This window comes from Lethenteron reissneri, chromosome 15 (assembly GCF_015708825.2).
Source record: "Lethenteron reissneri isolate LAM-NWPU_2019-01 chromosome 15, ASM1570882v1, whole genome shotgun sequence".
NCBI lineage: Eukaryota > Metazoa > Chordata > Hyperoartia > Petromyzontiformes > Petromyzontidae > Lethenteron > Lethenteron reissneri.
This window is the reverse complement of record NC_083793.1, coordinates 4,912,994-4,930,593: the sequence shown is the minus strand read 5'-3', so window position 1 is coordinate 4,930,593 and position 17,600 is coordinate 4,912,994. Positions and strand designations below refer to the sequence as shown.

The 17,600-nt window shown below is 42.8% G+C and overlaps 1 protein-coding gene across 3 annotated transcripts in view; it reads left to right on the top strand.

Annotated features, from left to right (window-relative positions):
• LOC133342616 (SLIT-ROBO Rho GTPase-activating protein 2B-like) overlaps positions 1-17,600 on the top strand; it is a 90,512-nt gene that overhangs the window by 41,323 nt on the left and 31,589 nt on the right. For all 3 annotated transcript variants that reach the window (XM_061551878.1, XM_061551877.1, XM_061551879.1), the window contains exons 5-8: positions 5,714-5,776; positions 10,044-10,238; positions 13,066-13,194; positions 16,851-17,072. In XM_061551878.1, coding sequence (XP_061407862.1) covers positions 5,714-5,776; positions 10,044-10,238; positions 13,066-13,194; positions 16,851-17,072 — 609 coding nt within the window. The remainder of the gene's footprint in view (positions 1-5,713; positions 5,777-10,043; positions 10,239-13,065; positions 13,195-16,850; positions 17,073-17,600) is intronic.

The following is a 17,600-nucleotide window of genomic DNA, read 5'->3' as shown; positions in this document are numbered from 1 at the left end:
GATTGAAAAGCACGAAGTGAACCTGGCTAGGCTTCTACTGCCTCCAGCTCTCCCCAAGGACAAACTACTTTACCTTTTGTGAGCTCACTTTTGAGTAAAAATTGTACTCCTGATTTATTCTTTTCAGTGATTGTGACCAGAACAATAAGATCGGTCATCCGCGCACACACACACACACACATCTACTTTCCACCTTTATTATAGCCCAGCGAAATGGGTCAGAGGCTTGATAGATTGCGATCTGATGCTTTGGGACATTTTGACCCAGGAGTACCGTTTAAGGTTGCCCTGTCCTGCAACGTTGTTAACATCCAAGAATTATTTGGCAGCGACGGCAATGATCACAATAATACACGAATAATGAGTTCTACCTTCATGTTTGCACAGACTTCAGGCTCATGCATTTTGGTGAAGGTGCCTTTTTTGTTGAGTGCTGCTCTCTCTGTAAGAGGGAAATAATGCAAACCGAGTCCACAAGGGGAAAATAATTACGATAGGGACCACACGATGTGCTGTCAGAAGCAGAATGCTACTCGGGCTCTGTTTTGCTTGGGGGGTTTTGGCTGCATACGAAACTGGAAACATTTTCTGCCTGGGCGCGTTCACAGAGTTGGCATGCATGCATGGCCAGGACATCTGCACAGCTAAGGGTAAATACGAGGCAGCGTTTGAACGCGACATATTGTGAGGTAGCCGCCATCGTTACCTTTGCTTTTTTTGGATGCCAAGACACGGAACGGCTGAGCCGCCTTGGTGCTGTGAAACGTTGTAGGAATTTTGAGTAAAGCATTGAAATACAGCTGCATCCCATCTTGCATTGAAGGGTGCATCCTTTCCTCTTGACCTTTTCGCTATGAAAACTTGACTTTTGTTTGTAGTGTGCGTCGTCCAACATTTAAGGCGACTGTAAACAATTCTTATGACCTCTCCACTTAGGGTGTGTTATCCTTTTCATTTTATCCAAACAAAATAAGAAAAATCCCAGCTTGGGTTAAGTGCTCTTATCTGGTTGCTTTCCATAGCAGTTTAAATATAAAAAAAATTATAAACAAAACCGATGTTATTATGCCCTTTTTGCTTTTTCGTATTCCATTTCCTGATCGCCCTAGTCACGTACTGTGAATGGCATTTGTGCTCCAATTTACGTCAAGTCTAATGGAAATGTAATAACAATTCTAGGTTAATCAAAATCCACATCTATAGCATCTCAACATTAAGCCAATCGAACGCAAAACCTAAACGCGGCTCGCCCAAGTCGCACATTTTAAAATAGTGTCAAGCTGAATTATGGGCAAATACTCCCTCACTGCACCCCATATGAATGTATGCGGTGGTGGTCACTACATTTATACAGTATAATAGCTTACATTTTTACTTGCAAGCTATATAAATACAAATGAAATTGCAATTTCACATTTATAAATACAAATTGTATTTTGCTGCTATACGAAAGAAACAAATCCTGGTATTTAAATGATTTCTTTGCTGCCAAAATACAAATCTTTTCTATTAAGATGCTGAGTTAATTAATTGCCATGATAATCATTAATTCGGCTTGTGAGCAGCTGTCTTACGTTCAGTTCTGATCATCACAGTAGAATACAATTCTACAGCTCGGGACAGGCTAAGACTGTATCAATTGTTCTGGCATTTTACATATGTGCTCTACCCTTTAATCCTAACAATTATACCAACTGCTTAATTGTACCAGGAGCAGCGTATATGTATTTGCATGCTTCCCCCAGAGGGGCTGAGTGAGGTCCGCTGCTAGTGCATGCAATGTCTATCGCAGCAACTAAATCACCATAAAGGTACACATTCTAGACACATCTCATAAACTAAAGCGTGTTTTAGCCAGGTTGGTTACGAAAAGGGATGACCAACCAGGGTTTACCGGGTGTTGTAAGTCTGGGGCGGCGAGGTGACGAGGAGATGGCAGTGTTGCGTGTCACCTCCTTATGTGTGAGTTTTCCCCGACTAATCCTGTCTCTTAGCACATAAAGCCAAACACTCATCAATGGAAATGGCCAAACACCCTGGTGCCAAGTCCTTCCCGAAAGAGCCATCTTTAAGATTCAGTGAGGCTTTCCTGGGTAATTGAATGATTGGCATTGCTAATTGTTTTATAACTGGCTGTTTAATTCTGAGGTTTTTTTGCAGTCATTAGTGATCAATTAGAGATTGTCGTCAGGTGCACCTGAGAATGTTTTGCCACTGAGGAGGCGGCGTTAATGCGTGAGGCTGTGAGCCACCTGCACTGTGTAGAATGTAGCGAAACCGTTAGCATCCAGATTTCTATCTGCTTTCGAGGATGGGAGCAACATCTTGCAAACAGCAGATTTATTTTACTGAAATATATTTTTTAAGTGAAGCATTCTTGTTCTGTCATCAAGGAAAGAATATGCAGTTACAAGCACGTTTGTGTAAAATGCTAGCTTCACCGATTAAGTATTGAGGTGTACGAGGTGACCGAGTGGTTTGTAGAGGCCGGAGTACTAAACTGGCATCACTGAGATTAACCTAAATCCTAGGGTTTGAGAATTAAATTTTCGTTTGAATGTCATGTGTCGCAGAGTGGGTGAGAAAATGGTGCTCACTACTGTGTGGAGTAACCAAGCTCATTCGAAGGGATATCAAGAGGTGTCTTTGTGATATCTGCTTTCCAAATGCCTTTCTGTGACACGGAGGGCTTTGCTGCCCATTGAGAGATCTGAACACATACTTTCGTCTCGTGATACGACACCAATGAAGCACGAATTAGGATACAATTTTTGGGGAGATTTCACGTAATTTATTGAGTTGTAAAGTGTCGTTGCTTTTGTTACTGCTGATTCTCACCATCCTTTTCACTCGGGGGTTGTCTTTGTGGGTTATTTGATAAAGCGGAAATGACCTTCAAGCTTATCACATATCATCCTTGTCCATTGTGATGCCCTAGCATTATGAACGTGAGAGCTTCCATGCCGGGCTTTCAGCATGTATATCTCTCCGTCTCTGCCCAGGGCACCGCCGCTCTGCTTCTCAACAATTTGTCATTGGGTCAGAAGTACAGGGACTTATATGGGGCTGCTATTTTTTTTTACTAAGAACTCGTGCGGTTGATGCTGCCATTGTGTAGCTGTCCCTTCTAATTTGGATAACGTTGTAGATGGCCGGGTAATATCATGGGCCAGTTTGCTCACCCTTAAGCCAGCGTTCTTGGAGTTAAAAACGCGATCGCCCCAACGCAGAAAGCAAATGCAAGAGAGACTACACCGTTTCTGAGCCTTAGGTGAGTGAGCAGTTCATCTTCCGTGTTGGCTGTGATTGAGCTTTGGAACGAACATGCAATTTAGACAAATATCACTGAAGGGAATGGAGTAGCATCTGCACCACGTGTTGTGAAGGCTCAGCATTGCTTTGTCACGCATTTCTGGCTTAATGGAGGTTCTTTGTATGCCTTGTTGTTTTCCTATGTTGAACATGTATATATGTTGGACTTCTTTCGACCTGTACGTAGCCAAGCGTGCTCCGATGAGTGACAATCTTTAGGGAATATCATGGTGTCTTAAGCCTCATTGATTCTTGAGGGTTTTTTATATATATAAAGGTCCTGCATTGCTACATTTGGCCAACTACATTCATGGTTTCACATGGGAGTGCTAAACCTGATTACCTGGCGAAATGTCATGCATACACTTGAATCACACTCAAAGCTCCACACAGATTCAAGGATCCATTGCTCTACTGCCATCATCTGGTTACCTTAAGCCAATATGACAGTATTTGGTATTTCCAGTCCATTTCTCATACAATAACAGTGTTAACCAGGCTCAAGGCTGCTTGCCTTCTGAGAACTGGGTTAAATTGGACACATTCAGGGTAATTTGTTTTCTGGCCTATTTGGCCCTGTTGTGTGCATGCACAAGATTTAGGTGCTCCTCTATACTACACTCACAGCACACAGGGCAGACATAGCTTTAACCATTGAGTGATGGGCTGGGCATCGAAAAACAAATATGCAGACTCGTGCATGTCAACAATGGGCCTCATTTTTTTGTTAATAATAATAATAAAAATGCTGTTACGACTAACCCGCTTTTCTTTATTAATGCCAGGAATGCATACATCACATTCTGGAGAGGGAAGCATAGCATTGCTGAGAGGCTCGGTGTGACCCAACGCAACGCTAGGAATGCACCACTGAAGGCTGCAGTGGCACAGCTGTATGTTGACAAAGCAATTATTGCACTGGCAGGAGGCTCTTGTTAATGGAGCAGGCACTAATGGCACGTGTATTATTAAACAGCAGCTGGTGTGCACACTCAATATTACAGTAATCAGAAACCTTAGAAAACACTAAGCAAACTTTGTAATGTCGAGGCACTTAAGAAAAATATTTGGGATTGAACAATTCCACTACAAGGCACGCACCTGGTGAGAGTGTTGCTCACAGCTGCAATAACTTCTTTCTGGAATAATGTGGTTGGATACACTTTTGTTTTCAGGTTTCAAAGGCCAACAACATCTGCATTGCAAGCTCATATTCACAATCTTCTTCAGTAATGACCGTAAAACGCTATCAAGTTGGCTACGGTTATTACGGCGATGCAGGCTAGAATACAGCGATGTGTGCTGATTTGAAAGTCAAGTACATTTTAAGTATATCCATTACGGTGTAATTGTAAATGTTAGCTGGTTTAGAGCCAATAGGCTGTGCTGCTTAAAAGGTCATTATCATGTTCATTACTGTCATAATCATTGCACAGGGCTCAATTCGCACGATTGGAAAAATCTCTGAGTATCGCAATCAATCCGTGAAGAATCTAAATTTTAGCATTCCAATTATGGGATTGTAAACCGTTATTTGTTTTCTTTTTCACGCATGCTTATTTATTTTTACAGTGCAGTTAATTATTCCTCACAACCTATAATCACACTCGTAAAGTTTTACGTGGTTTTTAAAGCGAAGGAGTAATTACTTTTCGTCATGTTGGAATGCACTTTTCGCTCTGCAGTGTGTTTATATTTTAAATGTGTGCACGCTGACACACTGACACATGCGTGCAGTAATACTTTGTTGTGAACAACCTTATGGGGGTAGCCTTGTAAATGACAAAAAAAATTATTTTAATTAAATCAGCTTGACCAATTATATTCACCTTACTACATCACCTCAAAGTTGCCCGTTCTTGTCAGATCTTAGAAGCTAAGCATAGTTCAACATGAATAGTGGATGGTGACCGGCAAGTTTTTATATCCTGTGGAGCTACGTGGCGAGGAGCAGAGGGCAGTGCGGAAATGTTCATTGTTCTGTACTTTTATGTGCTAACATCTATGATCGCCACCTTCAATCCACAATGACCATCATGGTGCAGTATGGTTAAATAAGCCCCGTGACTTGCATGGTGTGGGGAGGCCCTCATCCAGCAGTGGATTAACAAAGGGCTGTAGAATGTGCATGTGCACATATTTTGTTTCTGTTCAATAATATAAATTTGCTTAATTTTGTTTGCATTGCATGTTGTGTTTTGAAGATAACATTTATAGGAAGTCAAATCTGAAATAGATGACACTTTCACTCCTATATTTATCACCATTGTTGAAGTCTCTGGCACGGAATCGAGATATTCCTATCATGCAAATCTCCGAGTGACAAATAGCCAGCATGCACTAATGCTTGTTTGCGTGCGTGCGTGTGTGTGCACGTGCCCGTGTGTATTTTGTGCAAAAGAGCCGGGAGATTGGCCAGCAAGTGCAAGAAGAGGTCCTGAAAGTGTTCACAGATGTCAGCACGGTAAATGTTCCTCCAACGCACTGCACCACGACACCTGCCAACACACCATTTATCAGCGGCGGTGAGGTTAACCCCTTCATTGCTGCTTCTGTCTCGAGTGTTGCGGTGCTTTGGAAAGCTCTGCATTCATGGGCAAGGGGTCCTACAGGAGAGAATCGAGCATTTGTTTTGTGGTTGAGGTACCAGGATAAACAACAATTATTATAAATTTAACTTGTAACACACCGCACTGTTTTCATTCACTCTCGACGAAAGGGAACGGCTCCAGAGGCGGGAGGAATCACATGATAGGGAAAGGCAGCCAGGCGTTGAGCCAACACTAACGATTGCCCAAGCGCCACTATCCTCTATATATTAAGATATTTTCAACCAGTTAATGAATGTGTATGCATGTGGGAGGAAACCGGAGCACCCAGCAAAAACTCACAGGTGCAAGGGGGAAACACTTTATCCCATACTTTCTGATTTCCCCCCAATTGGACGTCTGAAAAAGAACTTAACATCTCATTGGATTCCTCTGGTCTGAATAAAGAGTTTGATTTTAATTTCATACAAAAGTGACGAAATATTAGTCCACATTTTGCTCTGCCGCCTTCTGGCAAGCCAGGGTATAGCACCTCGATGCCCTTGGGAAAATTCTGGGAAGATCTCCCTTGTCTATCAAATTAATCCTTTAAAATGCGAAGTGACTTCACTGCATTCCAAAAAACTGACTTAAGTTGGCTGTTCCGCAAAAGCAAATAAAGATATGTCACTTGTGCGAGAAAATGTGGTTGGCTCGATGCCAATTCCAGAAGCCACATTGTGCTTTCCACCTGTGATATTTACTAAAGTTGCGGCTGCACCTGGGACCTTTTTGAGGAAATTCTAGCGAGTGATGTGCAGAAATTCCATTTGCATGTGTATATATTTAGCTGCTCTGAGAAAAGCAAACACAAAGCAGCCTTATTACAATTTGTTATTAAATTCAAGATTGAAGGGATCTTCAAATGTTTTCTTTGAGGCCGAGTTTGACCCCAGAAAACATGGATTGGCAAATAACAACGGTGGTTAAATAATGTGCATGTACTTTATACAGTACTCCAGATAGTGTTTTGGAGTAAATTACCCTGCCAATTTTATCTCAATGTTAGTCAAATGTATTTCCAGGGGATAAGATGCAACATTACCTTGAAGTTATGAGTATTCACGATAAATGTTGTAACAAAATATTCACTTTGAAATACTCTTACAAATTTAGACTTAAAGCTTTCGTGACTGCAGGATTCATTTTCTTGGGTCTTTGGGTACAGTCACGTAGATAGGTTCAAAGAAAATATCAAAAAATAACAAAAACTACCACTTTTCGATCACAACACAAGCAATCGTCGTCAGGATAAAAAATATAGCGGGGAAGCTGCTGAGGCAGGATGTTTTAAAGGTTTTAAATGTGTGTATCCCAAGGGTCATAAGCGAAGTGGGTGGGGCTTGTGATGTTAAAGTGAGAGATTAGCATGTCAATGTAAGATCGCAGAGCCACCGCCACATCGAAGAAAACGAGCAACGGTGGCTACGTTAGTGAGACATTTAACCTGTTCATGTAAAACCAGAGAGTCGAAAATAATTACTAACATCGGAAGGTAGGATGGAAACACCACCATCCATCCCAGAAGAATTCCCTCATCAAAACTCTACACCATAGAGCTCGATGTATTTCCGACCGTGCTCATTGGGAAGGACAACAAACGAAACACACACAAAAAAAAGCAAATGCACCTTTGCCCTAATTTTTCTGAATGGTGGTCACGCCAGCCTCGCGGAGTTGTTGGCGTGCCAGCCTAAGCGGAGTCTGGAGTCCCCTCTGGGTTGTATGATTGGTCCCGCAAGGTACAGAGTGTTGTGTGTGTAGTACTAGTTTTCCACAAAACGAGCAGCTACGTGACTGTCAGAATGACGGGGCAGCCTCTTAGTCTCGCACACGTAGACACGTGCCTAACGTGTCCCTGTATGCGGCCAGATAAAACCTGACAATGTTATTCAACTTTCCGCTATTTAAATCACTGGTTGGCTTCAACTAATGTGCATATTGTGGATGCAAAAGCTAAACTTGCTAATTTTGACAGAATTACATCTCAGCCCAGTCACCAATGACAACACTGGAAATCCATCATGTTAAATTAGGCTTTGTGCTCAATTTGGATAAATTCTATATATGACTATTAAATATGTTGGGGTTGGCTGTAATGTGACGAACATTCATATCAGTGGTAGAATGGTTGGGAAAGCGTCAACCTTGATTGTGTCAAACAGGAGTCATTTGAAGGAATCTCAGATGTTGTTGATCTGTGCAGAGTAATGCACCGCTCTGAGAGCTATTTTTCGATTGTACTATCAGTATAGTACACTCGAAAATAATTTTTTTGGAAAACATACAAATAAAATAAATAAAGATCATCGTTGAGTTTAGAAATTTCTTTCACGTTTGTGAGTTTCGGCTCACAAAGCTCCACTTAAACTGCAGTTAAGTCGGGCACGGTGGAGGGATAGGGCGTTGCCAGCTTAACAAACTTCTGTCCTGTTTATATGTGCCGTCTAATCTGATTCAAACACAAAGCTGCAGGCAGAGTCATGTGCCAAAAGCCACGACTGTGAATGCTTGCATGTGACTTCACTTTGAGGTGGAAGTGGGTACGAGAGGTTCATGTTTGAGTTTGTCATTCCATGCCTGCATGTATAACCTGTCATTTAAAGCCAGGTCTTTCTTTAAAACAGATGGCCTTTGATCAGATTTAAAGTAAGAGGATGATCGTTAATTATAAATGAAGACGTCATGATTTGAAATCGAGTTATTTGCCGAAATAAGAAAGATGTTAATCAGTGTAATATTACATGTTATGACATATGGATTGGTAACATGGACAATGAACAAAGGAAATGGGGAATAGAACGCTGAAAATGCACCAGTATGCATGGAGAGAGCAACACATGGATTTGGGACAGACATGAGTTAAAAACGTTATCTTGGCTATTAAAATAGTAAGTAAGCTTGGGCAGGAAATGTCACTAGAAGTGATGATGACCAATGGCAGCTAAAGGAGGGAAAATGCCAGAGGGGTACATCCATTGTGGAGTTGGCGAAAGAAAATCTTGACTTAAAGCTTTCGTTATTGCAGGAATTCATATTCGTTGGGTCTTTCGGTAATGTCACGTAGACAGGTTCAACACAAGCGGGTCGTCATCAGGTGATGACGGCCGCTTGTGTTGCGATCGAAACGTCTTGAGTTTTTTTTTGTTATTTTCTTTGAACCTATATACGTGACTTTACCGAAAGACCCAAAGAATATTGGAGAAAGAACACCAACTCGTATGCAGGTACAAGAATTAATTATTATAGCGTGTGAGGGAGGCCTGCAACCAGCAGTTGAATGATCTTGGCTGATGATGATTGCTGATTGCTGATTATATGTAGGTCTATCTTGCAACACTTTTTATTGTGCCCGAATAGTTTTTGGCCTGTTTATATTGCATGGTAGGGCCATGCCGCTTAAAATAAGGAAATAAAATGAAGAAGTATGAATTGTTCAAGCAGACTTCTGTAGGTTCAAAGTTCAAAGTTAATTTATTAGGTATAGCCCTGTGAGCCATTCAGCTCTTGAATCGGGTGCAACCGCAACAAACAAAAAACAAAAACATGAACAAGAAAACATCTTTTACATGCTGTGATAATGATAATTTAAAAACATCCCTTTGTGAAGCTGCTGCTTGATCTATACCTTTCCACACTGCATCTGGTCATGGGAGTAGTTTTACTTTACTTCACCATACTGGTTAGTGTGGGGTGGTGAAGGTGTGGGGGGAAGGGGGGAGATAGGGGACTGGTTCCACTGATGTGAGCTGTGGTTGGGTGCAAAGCACAATGCTCTCATCACTGCACTGTGGCTCCACCCTCAATATGAAAAATTGATAGTATATAACATAAAATCTAAATACAGACTACATAACATACATTTTTCAGGATGTAACATTGCTCCTTTCTAATGCGTGTCTTGTTAAAGAGTAATTTCATCTCATTGGGGCTCTGGCCTAGTTATTCAACAATCGTTAATACTCACTGTGTCATGCACACTTTCGCACAAGTAGGATGAAAACATTAATATTTTCCCACAGCAGTGTTGTGTCGATGGGCCCTCGCCTGGTTTAATGAATAAGTGCCAATCGTAAAATGTGACCGGCTGGCCAAGCGTCCCAGCGGTGATGAATTAACAAGGTTTGGACTTGGCTCGTGCAGGCAATGAAGACGTACCACATGTACAACACGGAGAGCATGAGCGCGGCGGGGAAGCTTCGCGAGGCTGAGCGCCAGGAAGAGAAGCAGATGGGGAAGACGGGCGACACCGGCGCCATCGGCCTGGGGCTGGCACGGCCCGATGAGCGTGGGGCACGGCGCAGCTCCGTGCGCAAGATTGAGAAGCTCAAGGAGAAGGTGCCTCGCTTCATGCTCGAACCTGCACATGCTCCTACCTCCCCAACCAAGATCCTGTCCGCACAAATACTCTGCCATCCAGACAGACAGCTACTTAGCTGCCCATACAGACAGCTACCTGGCTGCCCATTCAGACAGCTATCCAGCTGCCCAGCATCTAGTCAACACAGCTGCCCAATTAGCCTACCAGTTTTTCACACAATCAGTCACCCACATACCCAGGCACAAAGGCGATTAGCAGCCACCAAGCCATCCAAATACTGAGGCACTCAGCCACGGAGCCACCCAGTATCTCATTCTGCTTCTTTTCCCAGGCACCAGCCAGCCAGCATCCATTCCACTCAGCCACCCAGCTACACAAACAATGTCCCACCCAGCCCAGCACACTGGTCACTCAATCAACTAGCCTCCCAGGCACCCAGCCACCCAATACACCAAACCAGTCATGTATAACTACTCTTAATTGTTACTTGCCATGGTATCTGAGCATTGTTATCAATGCTTGTGCGTAAGCCTATACATTGCCCCACCTACCCAGCATCCCATCTACACAGCTACTCTGTCATACATACAGACAGCTACCCGACTGCCCAGTATCCAATCAACACAGTTGCCCAACTACCCTAATAGTATTCAATGCAGCCACCTAGCTATCAAGCCACTCAGCCACCCAGCATCCATTCTATTTCATCAGCCAGTCCAGTTAATCAGTCACCCTGTCACTTAGTTGCCTTGTCACTCAGTCATATAGCCATTTTACCACTTAATCATCCATCCCCAAAAACATAATTGACTTGTCACCCAGCCATCCATCTATCCAACCACCCAGCCATGCATAACTGCAGTTAATCATGGCTTGTTGTGATGTCTGGATAATCTTATCAACACAACAATACACATTTTTGCATTGAAAGGAGACTTCACACGATAGTGTGGTCACAAGTGACGTCATTATGGCATTTCCTGGCTTGGGAGAAAATAATGCCAAGCTGTTCCTGACTTTACTGATAACATATGGAGCCGAGGCATTTCACATGGTGATAATCATTTTCCCAGCACGTTTATAGGGCACCCACAACCCTGAGGTTTGAGAGAAGTTGATGTAAACGATAGGTGTTTGCGTGTTTATAGGGTCTGAGTTGCTTCCACGTTTTTATGGCTGTGCCTACCTTAATGTCTAATTTCCACCATGCAGGAATTGACCAACCTACTGATTGCAGTGCTCAGTGTGTAGCCATGTGGGTGGTTGGCTGGCTGGCTGTTTGAGGTCATGCGTAGTAGCCAGCTTGAGCCAGAGTATTGTATTTATCTACATACTTTATTAGTACAAAATGTCATTATATTTTGTCCAAATGCGATGTCTAGGCAATTGTTGACCGGTATTAATAAGCAATTTTGTATAAAAACTCATGTGTTATGAAGCGCTATGGGTAAAAGCAATTATAAGTAAACTGTCCTATATCTCCACATAGAACTTAACATGTGTTTTAATCGATCACGCTTGGACTTTCCGGATGAATATTATTGAGCAGAATTTGTTTAAGCAAGCGAACTTTGTACCAGTTTTGACCCTCTGGGTCTCAGGCTTGTTAAACATATGCTTCTGGGTTACCAGATGTTATTGGGAAACCCAAAGTTCAATGTAAAGGCTCATTTAACATGTCTTAATTTTTTGAAAAGATTACCCTGTTTGTGTCTTCAATTTATCTTTTACACAGAAAATATATTCTGTGGATACTTAACATATGTGTACGTTTTTTAAGATTTGGTAATACATAATAAACAGGCATGAGTTTTGTTTACAGTTCATCATAAACAGGCAGGACGTCGATTTAGATTGTATAATGACCTGGCAGGAAGTTATTTTCAAATACACAGTGTTTCACTTATATATACCCTATTCAAAGTCACTCCATAATCCCCAACCAAATTCAATGCATATTTTCATGAAACCAAAATGATGGATTCTAACACGAACTTTGATGCATGTATTGTGAGCAAAACAACACATGTTTAATCAAAGTTTATCATATTATGGCTAATGGTCATGTACTTTTTCCGCCATTATATATTTTTTATCTTCTTTAACCCCCATTTTATCCTGATACTGCTCTCAGTGGCATGTCCTCAGGTGAAGAAGAATCCATTCGGAACTCTTGCAGAGCAGTGGCTCTGGAGGTCAGGGCACTGAGCAGGCAACTGCTGAGTTCCTCGGATCAAATCAAGCACGGGTTCTCAAGTGTAATGCGTTCATGGCCTTAGCACAGCCGTCAATGACTGCACAAAAATATCACGTTGAATTTGGCTCTGCGCTTGATTGATATAAATTCCAAATCTGTCTTGAGAAGGCAAAATATCGGTTTGACTGCCGTGCGATGATTATTACTCTTTTGACGGCAGGGTGTGTAGGAAAGTGCAGAGGCCTAAAGTATGTGGATAGCAGGTCACTTGGAAGGATCTCAGAAAAGTTATCTGACATTCTAGATTTGAAGCTTTCGTGACTGCAAGGATTCATACTCTTAGTTCTTTGGGTAAAGTCACGTAGGTAAAAAAATGAAATTAATAAAAATAAAACAATAAAAGACGGAAGCTTGTGTTGCCTCCGAAACGTGTCGTGATTTTTATTGTTTTATTTTTATTAATTTTATTTCATTTTTTTACCTACGTGACTTTATCTGACATTCACTTTCTATGGGCCACTTTTTAAAACGAAGGGTTTGCACCGCTGTAGTTTTCTACGCCACAATTTGCATCTGGTTGAGCCGTGGTGTGGGGTAGCGTGGGGGAGATTGACATCTCACTCCACGTGTCTTCTGTCCTTTTCCAGCGTCAGCAGAAGTACGCCGAGTGTAAGCTGAAGGCCACCAAGGCACGGAACGAGTACCTCCTCCACCTGGAGGCCACCAACTCGGCTCTGCACAAGTACTACGTGTACGACCTCTCCGACCTCATCGACGTGAGTGGTGCTGGACAAAGTCCGGGCTCTGGAAAGCCTATCGTTGAATGCCTCCTTGTCTTTGTCTGTGATGCGTAGTTAAATTGTTGGCAAGCGCTCTTCTATGTCAGGAATATTCACGCTTGCCAGCCTTGGTTTTTTTGTTGGTTGCATCAACGTCTCTGACGGTGTACCATCCACTGAAGCTTCATGCGGCTCATGGCAATCTTGTTACTCGTGGCTTGAGTGATTAAAAAGAAAGGCCGATACAATGTGTCCTTGGCCTGTGTTCCTGATTCAAGAGTGCTGCTTTTGTCAGTCTCTTCCCTCGATGCACACATATTGCATAGATTTGTGCTACAAAGCCAAGGGTCTTAAGTTCAGAAAGTTTTGTCTGTGCACGCCATATTATTTACATAGTCTCAACATTCTTTGAGTAAGTCGTGTTCTGTTCATTGCTAATGATGCAGTCTGTTTACCCAGAGAATGTTCCTTGGAGAAATTAGTTAGTTGACGCTACAATGAATTTCCTAATTGAACAAGGCTTCATATTTTCTGTTGCACGTCCGCACTGTCTGTGTGGGTAGTGGGGTGCCTCTGTGATTTCAATTTAACCATGTCCTACCATCAACTTGTTATTTAATTTCTTACTAATGTGATATGCAAGCTTCAGAAAGGCTCACATTTGTTGAACAGATGGGAGCTTTTAAAGAGTATGGAAATAATTAAATAAATATCAAGGTTGAGCATTAGGCTAATTTATCCTTTGTTAAGCACTCTTTTTACAGTTGTTTTCTTTGTACAAAATCTAAGGCATTTTCTTTCATCCCCAGGGAAAGCTTGATACAACGGTGAATAGATACTGACAACTGTTGATGACTAATGATATTGGCACATCATTGCCAGAAATAGCCTATTTCCAAATCTCTTGAGGCTTTGTATTACTTGATTATTGAACATGCAACTTGGCTTGTGCTGTGAGCGCGCTGAAAACCTCAACCAACTTGTACTTTATTCAATAATATCCCCTACAATTTAGTAAGAACTAGTATGTCCTTTTCATAGGAACATTATTACCTCCGCCTGCCAAATTCAATTAAATACATTTACAGCCCATTACCTTTCGATTTAAAGATTTCGTGACTGCAGGGATTCATCTTCTTGGTTCTTTCGGTAAAGTCACGTAGAAGCGAAATAATAAAATAAAAAAATAAACATAAAATAATTCTCACAATTATTTTGAGAATGATTTTATTATGTTTTATTTTTATTATTTTATTATTTCCATTCTACGTGACTTTACCGAAAGAACCAAGCAGATGAAGCCCATTACCTGTCAGCTGCAGGATGAAGGCCTCCCCACACGGGGTCGGTCAACAGGTTCGTTTGGCCATGCTTCACCATGCTGCTCAACAATGAGCGGAGCACCAGGCTGGTAAAATACAGCAAGTTGGCACAGTAGGTGGTTCATCTGCCTGTCATCTCGGTCAACCCATGACACCTGGGTCTGTCCCGTGACCTGCCAGCGGGCGTTCGACACATCACATGGCCTTAAAGTGCACAGCCTGGCACATGTGCTATGGTGATGTCACCGCCACTTATCGGCAAATGGAGGTTGTTGTTGTTGTGCTGCTCAGTGCGGGTTGGTGAATGGGGTGACTCAAGAACAGTTGAGATATCACTCACCACTGGGTGACCAGGTCCATTTTAGATATGACTCTAAACCGATGTTAGCCATGGTCGGGATTTCAATATAGGTTACCGATTTTATAGCGTAGTACGCTAACCAATGTACCACCCACCATGACCCTCTGTGTGACAAGAAAAATAAACAAGCTCGCAAGCAAGTTGATTAAGGGAGCCCCATTATGCTCGGGGGTTCGACTTTGGAATAATACGCGCACAGAAACACGCACATGCAAATTAATGTACACATTACCCACACAACCTCACAATCATGCGCACATGCCAATCATTCTCCTATGCTGAATTTAAATTATGACCAGTCATACAAAAAACCTGTAGAGATCTGGTCACTAGTATTAACAAGCTGTTTGGTAAGCTTATAATGATTGGTTTTGTAATTTTCATGAAAACACAAGTGTCTTTGGATGGATGGGCAGACATGGTATTTCCCTGAGTATAGCAATTAGTAACCTATTGGCTCCTTGAAAAAAAAAACACTTGAGATATTCCTTGGGGAAAGAAAAATATTTTTCTATTTTTACCTGGTAGTTTTTTTTTATCAGGGGCCACAGTGCATGTCGATTCATTTGAGTTGATGATTGCGCACAGTAGCTTTCAGACAGACCGTTGCCTGCCTGCTCTACTCATAATTAAGGGTATTACTTAGAGCAGACAGCCAGGGAATTAGGCTGGAGGCGAAAGGGTTTAACCCTTCTCGGTGAGCGTGGCCTTCCGAGAACCAAAAATAGGAGATTTAGCACCAAGAAGATTGGCACTGCGCATGCTGAACACATTTCCTTGGACCTTGCAACCAAACTCCCAATTCTGTTTGTGCATGTACAAAGGTTTTACACGTCGCCCGCATGGACGGTCGGGACGACTGTTGTTAATGACTACCAATTAACGCCCACACTGTCTACAGAGAAGTGGGATAGCCAGCACCATGCCTTTGTGTCTCAATAATATATATTTTCTTGGTTTCGATCACGTTCATAATAATGTTGTTAAACCCGCCACCACCCGACACAGCCAATTAGTAAGGTTTGTCACGTAAACAGAACGTGGCCAATTCGTTACTAGTACAGCACACCGGTGTGTTGGAAAGCCAATCCACGACATTTACAATCTATGTGTAAATGTGACTCCTTTGCCTATGGTTACACACACCACTAGAAACTCTTTTAAAACTTGGATTGTCGTGGAGTGGTTCAAGACCAGTTCTGATGTCACTCGCCACTGATGATCTTGTCCAGTGCTGAAACGGATCGGGAGAGTCTTTGCACAGCAAGTCTGCAGGTCAAAATGTTGTGAATGAGTGAGGTGGTTTGCTAGGCTGCATTCTGGCCACCACAGAGATGTCATTGGGAAAAATGTGGCTGTGACCTTGTGTGGCTGGGTGGCAGCGTTGTGGGGTGCGCCTGGGTCACTGGTTGGGTTGCTTGGTGGGTTTGTGGTTTCAGGGCTTATTTTCATCCAGGTCTGTCCAGATTAATGACCCTGAACATATTTCCTGACCTGACACACCAAATATAGGATACCTCTCGCTGTGGGCTACTATTCACCTGTCACTTCTCGCTCTACTGGTGACCTAAAAAATATTCTGTGGGAAATTACCCCTGGGTGTGTGTGTGTGTGTGCGCGACCGTGACTGATGCGCTCCCTGTGTGAGTGTGCGCGTGGCTGTGCGGTGCTGTGCGGATCAGTGGTGTAGCGGTTAGCGCGCTGCGCTATGAACCCGGCGACCAGAGTTTGATTCCAGCCAACGGCCAACTTCAGTGACGACTCTGAACCAGTCTTATGCGACTCAGCCTCAAATGACTACCTGGTGCAGTGTGTAAGCATCGCTACTGCGGAGACAAAGACAGCCGTGCGTGGTACTAGCCACCCACCCCCTCGTGTGCCGTTCAAGCCTTCATTGGTAATAATCGCTAACAGCACTTGCCCCAATAGTCTGCTAAGGCTACACCGGTGGGGGTTCTTTGTCTTTGCAGTGCTGTGACCTGGGCTACCACGCGTGCCTCGCCCGCGCCCTCAAGACGTACGTTTCGGCCGAGCTGGGCCTGGAGGCATCGCGACACGCGGGTCTGGGCGCCGTGGAGCGCGCGGTGGAGGCCCTCGATCCGCGCAGCGACAAGGCTCGCCTCATGGAGAGCTACGACACCCTCTTCTGCCGCCCGTTGCGTTTCGACTTCCAGCCGCACATGGGGGACGAGGTGAGGCCAGCGGAAATCGCCGGCGTCGTATCGTTTCGTGGGGGGGAGGGGGTGTTTAGTTATATTTGATTTCTTTATTTGTTTCTGCTCGCATTGTTGCGTTGTGATTTGTTCAGTAGTGCTGTTGTCATTCTTGGTTCTTTCGGTAAAGTCACGTAGAAGGGAAATAATGAAATAATAAAAATCTAACATTAAAATTCTCACCACGTTTCGATTGCAACACAAGCAATCATCATCAAGTGTGAAAACTACAGCAAGAATTTTTTTGCTAATTTTAGCTAAAATTTTCTTGCTGTAGCTAATTTTAGCTAAAATGTTCTTGCAGTAGCTACTTTTAGCTAAAAATTTCTTGCTGTAGTTTTCACACCTGATGATGATTTGCTTGTGTTGCAATCGAAACTTCGTGAGAATTTTTATTGTTTTATTTTATTATTTCCTTCTACGTGACTTTACCGAAAGAACCAAGAATATGAATCCCTGCAGTCATGAAAGCTTTAAATCGAAAAAAAATGTGTTGTACTGTACGTC